The sequence below is a fragment of the Lupinus angustifolius genome, chromosome LG06 (assembly GCF_001865875.1).
Source record: "Lupinus angustifolius cultivar Tanjil chromosome LG06, LupAngTanjil_v1.0, whole genome shotgun sequence".
Classification (NCBI taxonomy): domain Eukaryota; kingdom Viridiplantae; phylum Streptophyta; class Magnoliopsida; order Fabales; family Fabaceae; genus Lupinus; species Lupinus angustifolius.
The window spans coordinates 12,868,550-12,880,660 of NC_032014.1; the positions used below are offsets into that span (position 1 = coordinate 12,868,550).

Sequence of the window (12,111 nt, forward strand, 5' to 3'; positions counted from 1 at the left end):
TATACATTGAAATGTTCTGTACTATTTTATTAAAGAGGCACCCTTCTTATTTATATTATTCCATGAAACCATAATATTATTTTTTATGAGCTTAATATATGTATTATCATCGTAAATTTTTTATATGGCCAGTTCATTATTTATCAATTAATGTGTATTAGTTTTATTCAAGAGTAAATTTATAATAATAAGTCCCTCTCATTGTAAGTTTGTCCTTTTAAAGACATAAAATACGTACCATACTGAATAATTAAGCTTAACAAGTGACAATAGTAAATTCATAGCCCGAGAAAAGTTGCCTGAAATTGTGAGAACTTAAGATGTTATATGCAATTATCTACTAATGTAAATGATGTGATGAATCTCAAATGACACGAAGAAGAAAAGAAATGTGACTAAAAGCTTCATCATCCTACTATTTCTTTACAATGGAAAAATCGAATATTTGTTTCAGAGTTCAAAAGGAGTCAAAAAAATCTTCGGCTTACATTTGAGACAGATGAAATGAATCCTTAAGGTAATTGTATTAGTAAGCATTATGGGGTTACGTGTCCCAAAATGGTGTTCCCAATCCTGTCCACACTATTTATGTTTTTTTTTTTTGTTTCCCATATTCTCGCACTGGAGGCAATCCTATCCGAGCCGGGCACATCTATAGGTAAGTGCGGCTAACTCCCCCAACGGGCATTTTTCCATCCACAAGACTCGAACCCGGGTTCTTGCTTAAGGGGAATCAAACATGTACCACTTGAACCAACGCCCGTTGATACACTATTTATGTTTAAACATATGGATTTAATATTTTATTTTTATAAAATAAAATTAAAATAAAGTGTTATTTTTATTTATTGGCAAATATCAATTGAATTGGGACAGACAGGAACTCCAAGGAACATAGGATCCAATTCCTTATAAGCATAGTTCATGATCTATTGGTTTGGAAATTTAAAACCTCTCTTTTGGTTGAGCATGAAGCGCAAATACATAATAATAATAATAATAATTTCTATTCTAAAGAAATGACATGAATGTTTCTCTAACTCCACTGAGTATAGACTTGCTTACTATGTGAGAGGAATGTATGGAAGTGTTTAACTATTATCATCCTGAATATTTCAACATGCATGTCATGTTATTTTATACCATAAATAATTCTTCAACATATAGGGACATGAGTGAATAATATTAAGGGTCATAAAACATGCCCAGTATATGAATAAGGCAAAGGCTACATTCAACTACATCATAGAAGCATTTATTGTATTTTTAGTTATTTATATAGTATAATTTTAATTATATTAAAAACATTGTCGTGTGTGTATAAAACCTAGCAAAAATAAGAGTAAATAATTGTTTTGGTTGTTAATTTTCTAGACATTTTTTTCTCCCAATAAAAATAAGCATCAAATAGTTTTTAAAGATTTTGTTTGTCTGACAATTTGCTTCATATAAATATAATTTGGAATAGTTTTTAAAAATTTCATTTGAGTCATTTGAAATTTGTAAATTAATGTGAATCAATTTTTACGGATCTATTAGCTAGACCAAAGTTGCAAATGTTAATATGTTATCCACCAAAGTATAGTTGTAATGAATTGAAGTCAATTTTATATTTACTAACAATTTTTATTAGCTCCAATTCCTAGCTGATGCCTAAAAATACTAATAATCTATAAGTGTGATGAAAGCATTATTGAAATCTCAAATCATTTTTCATAACTTTATTTCATTGAAAGACTGACTTTGATTATAAAAATATATCAATGAAAATGAGATGAGTTGACCAAATGAAGCGTTGCACGTGATGAAACAACGTTTCATACCCTAAAATCTTTTAGGTAAAGATCCAGGAACAAAAGGGAAGAAGTAGGAATAAGGTATCATTTCAATTAGATTTTATCAAATTTTGTTTTCTTATTTGCAAGATTCTTTTTCTCATACTACCAAAAATATCTCTAGAATTAATAACTAATGTTTTTCGAGATGAATAATTGAATCTTCTGATCAGTATCGTTATTAAGAATTAAAACTTTATATTGTTAATTATCTGATGATACAATAAGTCTTATATTATTAGACCAATATTGTTATCATTTTTAATTAGATTCTCAATTATACACGCATAAATACACAATATGAAAATGTCTCTCCCTTTTCTGTTACCAACTAGTACTAGGCTAGGGCTCCCTATATAAGGGTACCCCTCACCATTTGCCCTTGCCATCACTCTCTTCCAAACACCAAACTATTGATTCCTATATTTCTCATTCTCCTCTAAACTCCGCTTATTATTTTGGAGCGGGAAACGATGGTCATAGCTAAAGTAACACTCGTCGTTTTATCCTTTCCGCTTTGCGTTTTGGATTAAACCCTCTCTCTTTTTTAAATCTCATCTTTTATACTCAACGTTCCTTTATTTCTCACTTCTTTGTCGTAAAGGCAAAGTAGCGAAACGTTTCTCTCTGAATCGGATCGTTAGGTTTTTTGTTCTTTTCAATTTATCGCGCGAGATGGACGAGAACGTTCTCGACGATATTATTCGGAGGCTCGTGGCGGCGAAGAATGGTAGAACGACGAGGCAGGTTCAGCTCACGGAGGCGGAAATCCGTCAACTGTGTACTTCGTCGAAGGAGATCTTTCTCAATCAACCCAATCTTCTTGAGCTCGAAGCTCCTATCAAAATATGTGGTAAAAATAATTCTTAGGTTTATTCGGAATAGTTGTAATTAATTCGAATTGATTGTAGTTGTGCTTGTGCGAGTAACAAATCGTGTAAAAAGGTGCTTCGATAATAATTTTAGGGTTTTGGATTTCATTTGTTCTGCTTGGTTGGTTTGGATTGTGTTGTGGAGTTATGTGATTGAATTGAATGAGAAACCTAAGAAATCTTTCGGTAGATTCTGTTTATTTCATTTTATGTATATTGCTTATTTACATCTATTATTGACTTTTCGAACTGTGTTTATTGAATGACTAGGTCTTGGTAAAAAATGAGCTTTTAATTGTACCTCTTTCAAGATATCTTCCGTACTTGGTGTTTAGATAGGTCCTTTCGAAGTTGGGATTGTTGTATCTTTGTTTGGTTTACTTGTGACATTTCAATGAACTCGTGGGAGAATGAGGTGAGATGATTATTATTGTTATTTGTTAGTTGCTACTACTTTTGAGATATCAATTTTACTTGAGTGAAACATTAACTAAGTTTATGTGTAATTTTGTGTCAAGGAGTATATGCAAATATGAGTAAGTTTGGATAAATTGTTGCATTGACTTAACATCTTTTGCTTTACTATTGGTGCATTACTAGTTCGACAAAACATTTTCCAAAAAGTTTATTGCTTATCCATTTGTGTATTTAAAAGTGCCAAAAGGGATTAAAGAGCCTAGGCTAGACAGAAGTTATCAGTGTTTTATTTGATGTTTGAGGTAAGCCCCCTCCCGTTAGGCGTTTGCACCTCAGTAGAGGTGACATATGATATTTTTTGGGTTCAGTTGAGCACTTGCCTTTGTGAAATGCCCATGATATTTAAATGGTCAATAATTGCAAAAACCATGAAACCCTGCCAACACTTTAAACGGCCAATAATTGTAAAAACCGCGAAAACCTGCCAATACTTTAAATGGCCACATTATTTGTCTGTAAATTTTTGACTCTACAGCCCGTTGCTAATTTATTATCATCCCATTTGAACATTCTGGTAGTTTTATTTTAATATGAATGTTATGCTTGAGTAGTTGATTATACATAAATTCATGCTAAAATAGCCAAACCTTTTAATGCCTTCTTCTTTTTTAATTCTAGCTCCTCACTTCAGTCTGGTGTACACTTTTTGGTGCTTCTTGCTCCAAGGTGTTAAAAGACCTAGAGCTATAGCCTTAAAGTCTCCTGCTTTTGTAAATGTTAAATAATGGATACCATGTTTTGATCAATTCATTTCCAGGAGATGTTCATGGTCAGTATTCTGATCTTCTAAGGTTGTTTGAATATGGTGGATACCCACCTGAAGCAAATTATTTATTTCTCGGAGATTATGTTGATCGTGGTAAGCAGAGTATAGAGACAATATGTTTGCTCCTCGCATACAAGATCAAATACAAAGAGAACTTTTTTCTTCTCCGGGGAAACCATGAATGTGCCTCCATCAATCGTATATATGGTTTCTATGACGAGTGCAAGAGGAGGTATAATGTTCGCCTCTGGAAGGCATTTACTGACTGCTTTAACTGTCTACCCGTTTCTGCTCTTATAGACGAGAAGATCCTCTGCATGCATGGTGGACTATCTCCTGATCTTAAAAACTTGGATCAGATAAGGAATATTGCTCGCCCTATTGATGTACCTGATCATGGTCTTCTCTGTGACCTGCTATGGGCTGACCCTGATAAAGACCTTGATGGCTGGGGAGAAAATGACCGAGGTGTGTCATTTACATTTGGGGCTGATAAGGTTGCTGAATTTCTTGAACAACATGATCTGGATCTGATTTGCAGAGCTCACCAGGTGACCAAAACTGAGGATTTTTCATAGTTCTTTGATTTATCACACTCTTCTGGATGACTACCCATTGTTATATATAGTAACTTTTCCTAGTTATTTGCACTTCCTTTTCTACACATATGGGACACAATGTGTTTTCCATTTAATAATTACTTGAATTTGCCATACTAGAAATAATGCGCATGCTTTGAGATAGACTTATAACAATGAAAAATAAGAGTGAGTTGATTATCTAAACAAAAAAGGAGATTCAAGATGAGTAAATATTTAATGCCAATGGGCTTTGACAATACCTATTTGTTACTTCTGTAATTGTGGGTTACTTATGATGACTGAATATGGTTTTTCCAAAACTCCTGGGCTTTTCTCTTTCCTTTTTGTATCAGCAGTTTTGCCTCCATGTAAGTACCAGGTCATTGTTTTCGTGTTTAATTCATGATCTTTTCTTTAGATGTCTGTCTGTGTTATGTCTTTATCTATGTATGCTGATGTACTGAACTCCTGCATGGCTCATGAGTAGTAGTTTTATCCTATAAAAAATAGTGAATAGTGAATACTTCTAATATTTTGGACTTTGCTTTTCAGGTTGTAGAAGATGGATATGAGTTTTTTGCCAAGCGTCAGCTTGTGACTATATTCTCAGCACCAAATTATTGTGGGGAGTTTGATAATGCTGGTGCTATGATGAGTGTGGATGAAACCTTGACATGCTCTTTCCAGATACTTAAATCTTCTGAAAAGAAAGGGAAATTTGGATTTGGCAACAATACATCGAGACCAGGAACTCCACCCCACAAGGTAAAAAGATGTGGGAGTTCTTTTTACACGCATGCATGCCTCGTTGATTAACACATATGCATGAGTATTTGTGTGTTCTAGTGTACTGTGTATATACGACTTCTTACGATGATAAACAAGACAGGCAAAATTATCAGTACTTCCGCTAATATTTGCAAATATGATGTTTCTTCTATGGTGTTATTTGATCCATGTAGCCGACCCCATTTAGTCGGGTTAAGACTTGGTTGTTGTTGTTGTTCTATTTGTATCGTTTTAAGTTGGTTGTTACACATATGATATTAATGAATCTGTGTGGATATCTGGGTATTGTTTTCAACATTGACATTAAATTGGTGGTTTTCAAGTAGCTTTGGATACTACATTATCAAGCAGATCTTATGATAGCCATGTCATTATGTTAAAACCCATTTAGAATCAAATCTCTTGCTTCCCATAAACACAGTTTACAACTAACTTAGTCTCTTAAACCAAATATCTTAGCCTGCCTATCCAACTGAGAGTTTAGAGCAGCATCTACAGTGTATAGCCTGTCTTCGTAAGGTCATTTAACAAATGACTATATGCTCTATATGGGGTAGCCTCTTTAAGTTTACATGTCCGCTGTCGACCAACAATGATTTCAATTCTTTTCCAAAGCCCATTCACGGTGAGCATTGAGTCAATGAGACAGAAATGGATAGAGAAAGGTGGAGAGAAGAGTGACACCTTTTATATAATGGCTGACTCAATGTTTTTTATGTATTTAGTTTTTTTGTGATATTAATTTTAATACATTAATTTGTTGGTTGGAAAAACTTGAGAAAATTTGCTTGCTGTATTCTTTTCACCCAATCATTGTGCAATATATCTTCTCTGAAACTTGATTTCGTTGACTGTTTTACCTTTTTGTTCAGGGTGGGAAAGCTTAATTGAAATTCCGAAGCTATAACTTTAAGGTCTGCTGGATGGAATCTTCTTTCTCCTCAATAGTTCAAAAGGTTATCTTCTTTGGCATGCTTCACAAGATCTAATGTATGAGCATATGATTTTAACTGAAGACAATGATGAAGGGACAAGGTCTTTGTTTCTTCCTTTTTTTTGTTTCTTCTTTTGTGATAGCCTTTTTCTTAATGTACAATTGAAATCCAGGCTTCATAATTGTATCAACTTTATACTTGGTGTTAACTAATTTTATAATTTTATCTTGGGGTTTTTCTTTGTGATTCATGATTTGAAGTGTTATGGTTAACTAATCTTTCGTCCCAAAAACGGTGTAAAGAAAATTGTCCCAAATTAAAGTTATTATAATAATAAATAAAAATGTTTTGAAATCGTATACCATTGTGTGTGATTGAGTAAACATTGAATAATGCATTAAATTATTTGGTTGCTGATTGATTGTTTTACCATGTTTTTGGGAAAGTAGTTTATTATTGGAATTAATTCTATAACTCTTGCTGTAGCAAAATCTTATTGCATTCGATGGTTAATGCAGTTTTGGCATGGACTTGTTGTTAAGGATTTCATTTTGTGGAAGATTTTAAATGGAAGGTTTCAGAGTCATGAAATACACTTGTCATATTGTTGTTAAGTCTTTCATTTCAATTCATTTTCCTATGAAATACAACTTGCAAATAGAACATTGAGATTGTACTCATATTTTTTGTCCTGGTAGCACCTTTAATTTGTGCTTAAATGTTACACTCGTCTTTTGGATTCTTTCCCTTTTGAGGTCTTTCTTGCCATTTTGAGCCTACACGAGGTAGTAAGAAATTTATCGTATTCATCCATGACATTGATGTTTGGTTATGAGTTGCTGGGCTCTTGGGACTAGAACGACCTCACTATTGTAACCTCCTTAGAACTTTGATGCATTGAAGATGGAATGTTGGGTACCTACCACAATCAAGTGAGGATTGAACTGAAATAGTTCCACTTACACTAGAGTATAATTTCAGGGCTAAGTTGGTGTTAAAAATAGTTTAGTGGAGGTGCTTTCAATTCAAGGAAGCTTCCAACATTTTCCAAAGGCTTATTATGGTGTTGACTTATGTTGTTCAGAATGAGTAGTCCTTTTTATCATGTCAGCAAGACGAATCTTTGAGGGATTTGAGTTCGGCCTTATTGGACCCAAACTCTAATGGCATTTGATATCAAAATCAAAGATATGGAATTTTTTTCGTCAATTTAATACTCGTTATAATGTTTAAGAGCATTCAGTACCATTTAGTGAATGAAATTACGTGGTTGTATTGTGTGAGTGTTATTTTAAGACCTAACCAATTTCCATTTTCTTACTCCTCTCCCTTAGAAGACCTAACCGTTATACTATTAATTAAGTCAAAGAAATAATTTGACTAAAGCGTTTATAACTTTTTTTTATAAAAAGCGTTTTTAATTTTAGAATTATATTAAAAACCTGGTCTAAAATGGTTAATCTTTATAAAATATTAGTGTAGCGACAGACACAAAACACATTCTGCTGTCAAATATTTAAATTTTATATATTTTATTTTGGTAAATCAAAATATATTTTTGTATTGAATGTATTACAATAATTTAATAGGTATACTTTATATTATATTTCTTTTTCTTTATTTTAATAGTCAAATAAGGTAAGAAGGTATTTAATATGTTGGTGGTGGTTATATATGATAATATGTTTTTTTGTAGAAATTAAAAAGTATTGAAGACAAAATAAAAAAAGGAAAATTACGTCATGGTAGTAGTTATACCATGTTTTCCCTTTATATATAGTATATAAATATAAATATATAGTATCGATTTTGATTTTGGTATCATATTAAAAACAGTCTAAAATGTTTAATCTTTACAAGTGATTTTGTTTTTCATATTATATTAAAAACTTAGCAAATAATGCCTCCTCTGACCACCAGTTTTAGTTATTATTAGGTTATAAGAAAATTGACAACTCATGAGTGAGAGACAATCAAGATATTAATTTTATGAGTTTTTTTTATTTATAAATTGTTAGAAAAATATATTTAATGATAATGTATGAATTTTATATACTATTATTGTATTATTTACTATTCTTATTTTACCACTTTGACTCTTTAAAATAAAAATAAAAGTAAATAATAGGTGATATATTAATTATGTATAAACTTTTATACTTGATAATATATAAATTTTACCCTCATCAGCTAATTCCTTCATGTTATTATTCAAGGTGAGATTTCTCAATTAATGTACATAGGGAGAAATTCCCATATATGTTGTTCTTCTGAAAAGAAAGGGAAATTTGGATTTGGCAACAATACATCGAGACCAGGAACTCCACCCCACAAGGTAAAAAGATGTGGGAGTTCTTTTTACACGCATGCATGCCTCGTTGATTAACACATATGCATGAGTATTTGTGTGTTCTAGTGTACTGTGTATATACGACTTCTTACGATGATAAACAAGACAGGCAAAATTATCAGTACTTCCGCTAATATTTGCAAATATGATGTTTCTTCTATGGTGTTATTTGATCCATGTAGCCGACCCCATTTAGTCGGGTTAAGACTTGGTTGTTGTTGTTGTTCTATTTGTATCGTTTTAAGTTGGTTGTTACACATATGATATTAATGAATCTGTGTGGATATCTGGGTATTGTTTTCAACATTGACATTAAATTGGTGGTTTTCAAGTAGCTTTGGATACTACATTATCAAGCAGATCTTATGATAGCCATGTCATTATGTTAAAACCCATTTAGAATCAAATCTCTTGCTTCCCATAAACACAGTTTACAACTAACTTAGTCTCTTAAACCAAATATCTTAGCCTGCCTATCCAACTGAGAGTTTAGAGCAGCATCTACAGTGTATAGCCTGTCTTCGTAAGGTCATTTAACAAATGACTATATGCTCTATATGGGGTAGCCTCTTTAAGTTTACATGTCCGCTGTCGACCAACAATGATTTCAATTCTTTTCCAAAGCCCATTCACGGTGAGCATTGAGTCAATGAGACAGAAATGGATAGAGAAAGGTGGAGAGAAGAGTGACACCTTTTATATAATGGCTGACTCAATGTTTTTTATGTATTTAGTTTTTTTGTGATATTAATTTTAATACATTAATTTGTTGGTTGGAAAAACTTGAGAAAATTTGCTTGCTGTATTCTTTTCACCCAATCATTGTGCAATATATCTTCTCTGAAACTTGATTTCGTTGACTGTTTTACCTTTTTGTTCAGGGTGGGAAAGCTTAATTGAAATTCCGAAGCTATAACTTTAAGGTCTGCTGGATGGAATCTTCTTTCTCCTCAATAGTTCAAAAGGTTATCTTCTTTGGCATGCTTCACAAGATCTAATGTATGAGCATATGATTTTAACTGAAGACAATGATGAAGGGACAAGGTCTTTGTTTCTTCCTTTTTTTTGTTTCTTCTTTTGTGATAGCCTTTTTCTTAATGTACAATTGAAATCCAGGCTTCATAATTGTATCAACTTTATACTTGGTGTTAACTAATTTTATAATTTTATCTTGGGGTTTTTCTTTGTGATTCATGATTTGAAGTGTTATGGTTAACTAATCTTTCGTCCCAAAAACGGTGTAAAGAAAATTGTCCCAAATTAAAGTTATTATAATAATAAATAAAAATGTTTTGAAATCGTATACCATTGTGTGTGATTGAGTAAACATTGAATAATGCATTAAATTATTTGGTTGCTGATTGATTGTTTTACCATGTTTTTGGGAAAGTAGTTTATTATTGGAATTAATTCTATAACTCTTGCTGTAGCAAAATCTTATTGCATTCGATGGTTAATGCAGTTTTGGCATGGACTTGTTGTTAAGGATTTCATTTTGTGGAAGATTTTAAATGGAAGGTTTCAGAGTCATGAAATACACTTGTCATATTGTTGTTAAGTCTTTCATTTCAATTCATTTTCCTATGAAATACAACTTGCAAATAGAACATTGAGATTGTACTCATATTTTTTGTCCTGGTAGCACCTTTAATTTGTGCTTAAATGTTACACTCGTCTTTTGGATTCTTTCCCTTTTGAGGTCTTTCTTGCCATTTTGAGCCTACACGAGGTAGTAAGAAATTTATCGTATTCATCCATGACATTGATGTTTGGTTATGAGTTGCTGGGCTCTTGGGACTAGAACGACCTCACTATTGTAACCTCCTTAGAACTTTGATGCATTGAAGATGGAATGTTGGGTACCTACCACAATCAAGTGAGGATTGAACTGAAATAGTTCCACTTACACTAGAGTATAATTTCAGGGCTAAGTTGGTGTTAAAAATAGTTTAGTGGAGGTGCTTTCAATTCAAGGAAGCTTCCAACATTTTCCAAAGGCTTATTATGGTGTTGACTTATGTTGTTCAGAATGAGTAGTCCTTTTTATCATGTCAGCAAGACGAATCTTTGAGGGATTTGAGTTCGGCCTTATTGGACCCAAACTCTAATGGCATTTGATATCAAAATCAAAGATATGGAATTTTTTTCGTCAATTTAATACTCGTTATAATGTTTAAGAGCATTCAGTACCATTTAGTGAATGAAATTACGTGGTTGTATTGTGTGAGTGTTATTTTAAGACCTAACCAATTTCCATTTTCTTACTCCTCTCCCTTAGAAGACCTAACCGTTATACTATTAATTAAGTCAAAGAAATAATTTGACTAAAGCGTTTATAACTTTTTTTTATAAAAAGCGTTTTTAATTTTAGAATTATATTAAAAACCTGGTCTAAAATGGTTAATCTTTATAAAATATTAGTGTAGCGACAGACACAAAACACATTCTGCTGTCAAATATTTAAATTTTATATATTTTATTTTGGTAAATCAAAATATATTTTTGTATTGAATGTATTACAATAATTTAATAGGTATACTTTATATTATATTTCTTTTTCTTTATTTTAATAGTCAAATAAGGTAAGAAGGTATTTAATATGTTGGTGGTGGTTATATATGATAATATGTTTTTTTGTAGAAATTAAAAAGTATTGAAGACAAAATAAAAAAAGGAAAATTACGTCATGGTAGTAGTTATACCATGTTTTCCCTTTATATATAGTATATAAATATAAATATATAGTATCGATTTTGATTTTGGTATCATATTAAAAACAGTCTAAAATGTTTAATCTTTACAAGTGATTTTGTTTTTCATATTATATTAAAAACTTAGCAAATAATGCCTCCTCTGACCACCAGTTTTAGTTATTATTAGGTTATAAGAAAATTGACAACTCATGAGTGAGAGACAATCAAGATATTAATTTTATGAGTTTTTTTTATTTATAAATTGTTAGAAAAATATATTTAATGATAATGTATGAATTTTATATACTATTATTGTATTATTTACTATTCTTATTTTACCACTTTGACTCTTTAAAATAAAAATAAAAGTAAATAATAGGTGATATATTAATTATGTATAAACTTTTATACTTGATAATATATAAATTTTACCCTCATCAGCTAATTCCTTCATGTTATTATTCAAGGTGAGATTTCTCAATTAATGTACATAGGGAGAAATTCCCATATATGTTGTAAAGGCAAAACAAAATTGAAAAGAGTTAACCTCTAGAACAATAATTAATTTATATTTTAAAGAACATTTTTTTTGCCTAACTAAAATAAAACTAAGTAATTACTAAGACATCTGTTTAGTGATGTAAAATATCCCTATATATTGTACATGTTATATTCAATTTTTTATAACAATATTTATTAAGAAAGATATATACACCATAAAGATTAGTTTTCTATAAGATGAGGATATTCTTAATTATATGAAAAAAACCAAATAATAATATGCTAATGAAAATAATTTAATGAGAAAGGTTG

General features: G+C 31.3%; 1 protein-coding gene across 2 annotated transcripts; it reads left to right on the forward strand.

Moving 5' to 3' along the window:
* LOC109349945 (serine/threonine-protein phosphatase PP1) lies at positions 2,153-9,797 on the forward strand. 2 transcript variants are annotated; one of them, XM_019591020.1, is made up of 5 exons: positions 2,153-2,688; positions 3,942-4,501; positions 5,084-5,247; positions 8,542-8,590; positions 9,487-9,797. In XM_019591020.1, the coding sequence occupies exons 1-5, from the start codon at positions 2,511-2,513 to the stop codon at positions 9,499-9,501; spliced, it is 966 nt and encodes a 321-aa protein (XP_019446565.1). In that variant the 5' UTR covers positions 2,153-2,510; the 3' UTR covers positions 9,502-9,797. The 2 variants fall into 2 exon arrangements, with proteins under 2 accessions (XP_019446565.1, XP_019446564.1); XM_019591019.1 differs by lacking the exons at positions 8,542-8,590; positions 9,487-9,797 and adding an exon at positions 6,193-6,503 and having other exon boundaries at positions 2,155-2,688; positions 5,084-5,296.

What these genes read in the sequence shown, in the direction of transcription:
- LOC109349945 (XM_019591020.1), top strand. Translation starts at nt 2,511, where the DNA reads ATGGACGAGAACGTTCTCGACGATATTATTCGGAGGCTCGTGGCGGCG. An exon ending in TGATTTGCAGAGCTCACCAG is followed by an intron (nt 4,502 to 5,083) that starts GTGACCAAAACT and finishes TTTGCTTTTCAG; the next exon opens with GTTGTAGAAGATGGATATGA. An exon ending in TCTTCTGAAAAGAAAGGGAA is followed by an intron (nt 5,248 to 8,541) that starts ATTTGGATTTGG and finishes AAAGAAAGGGAA; the next exon opens with ATTTGGATTTGGCAACAATA.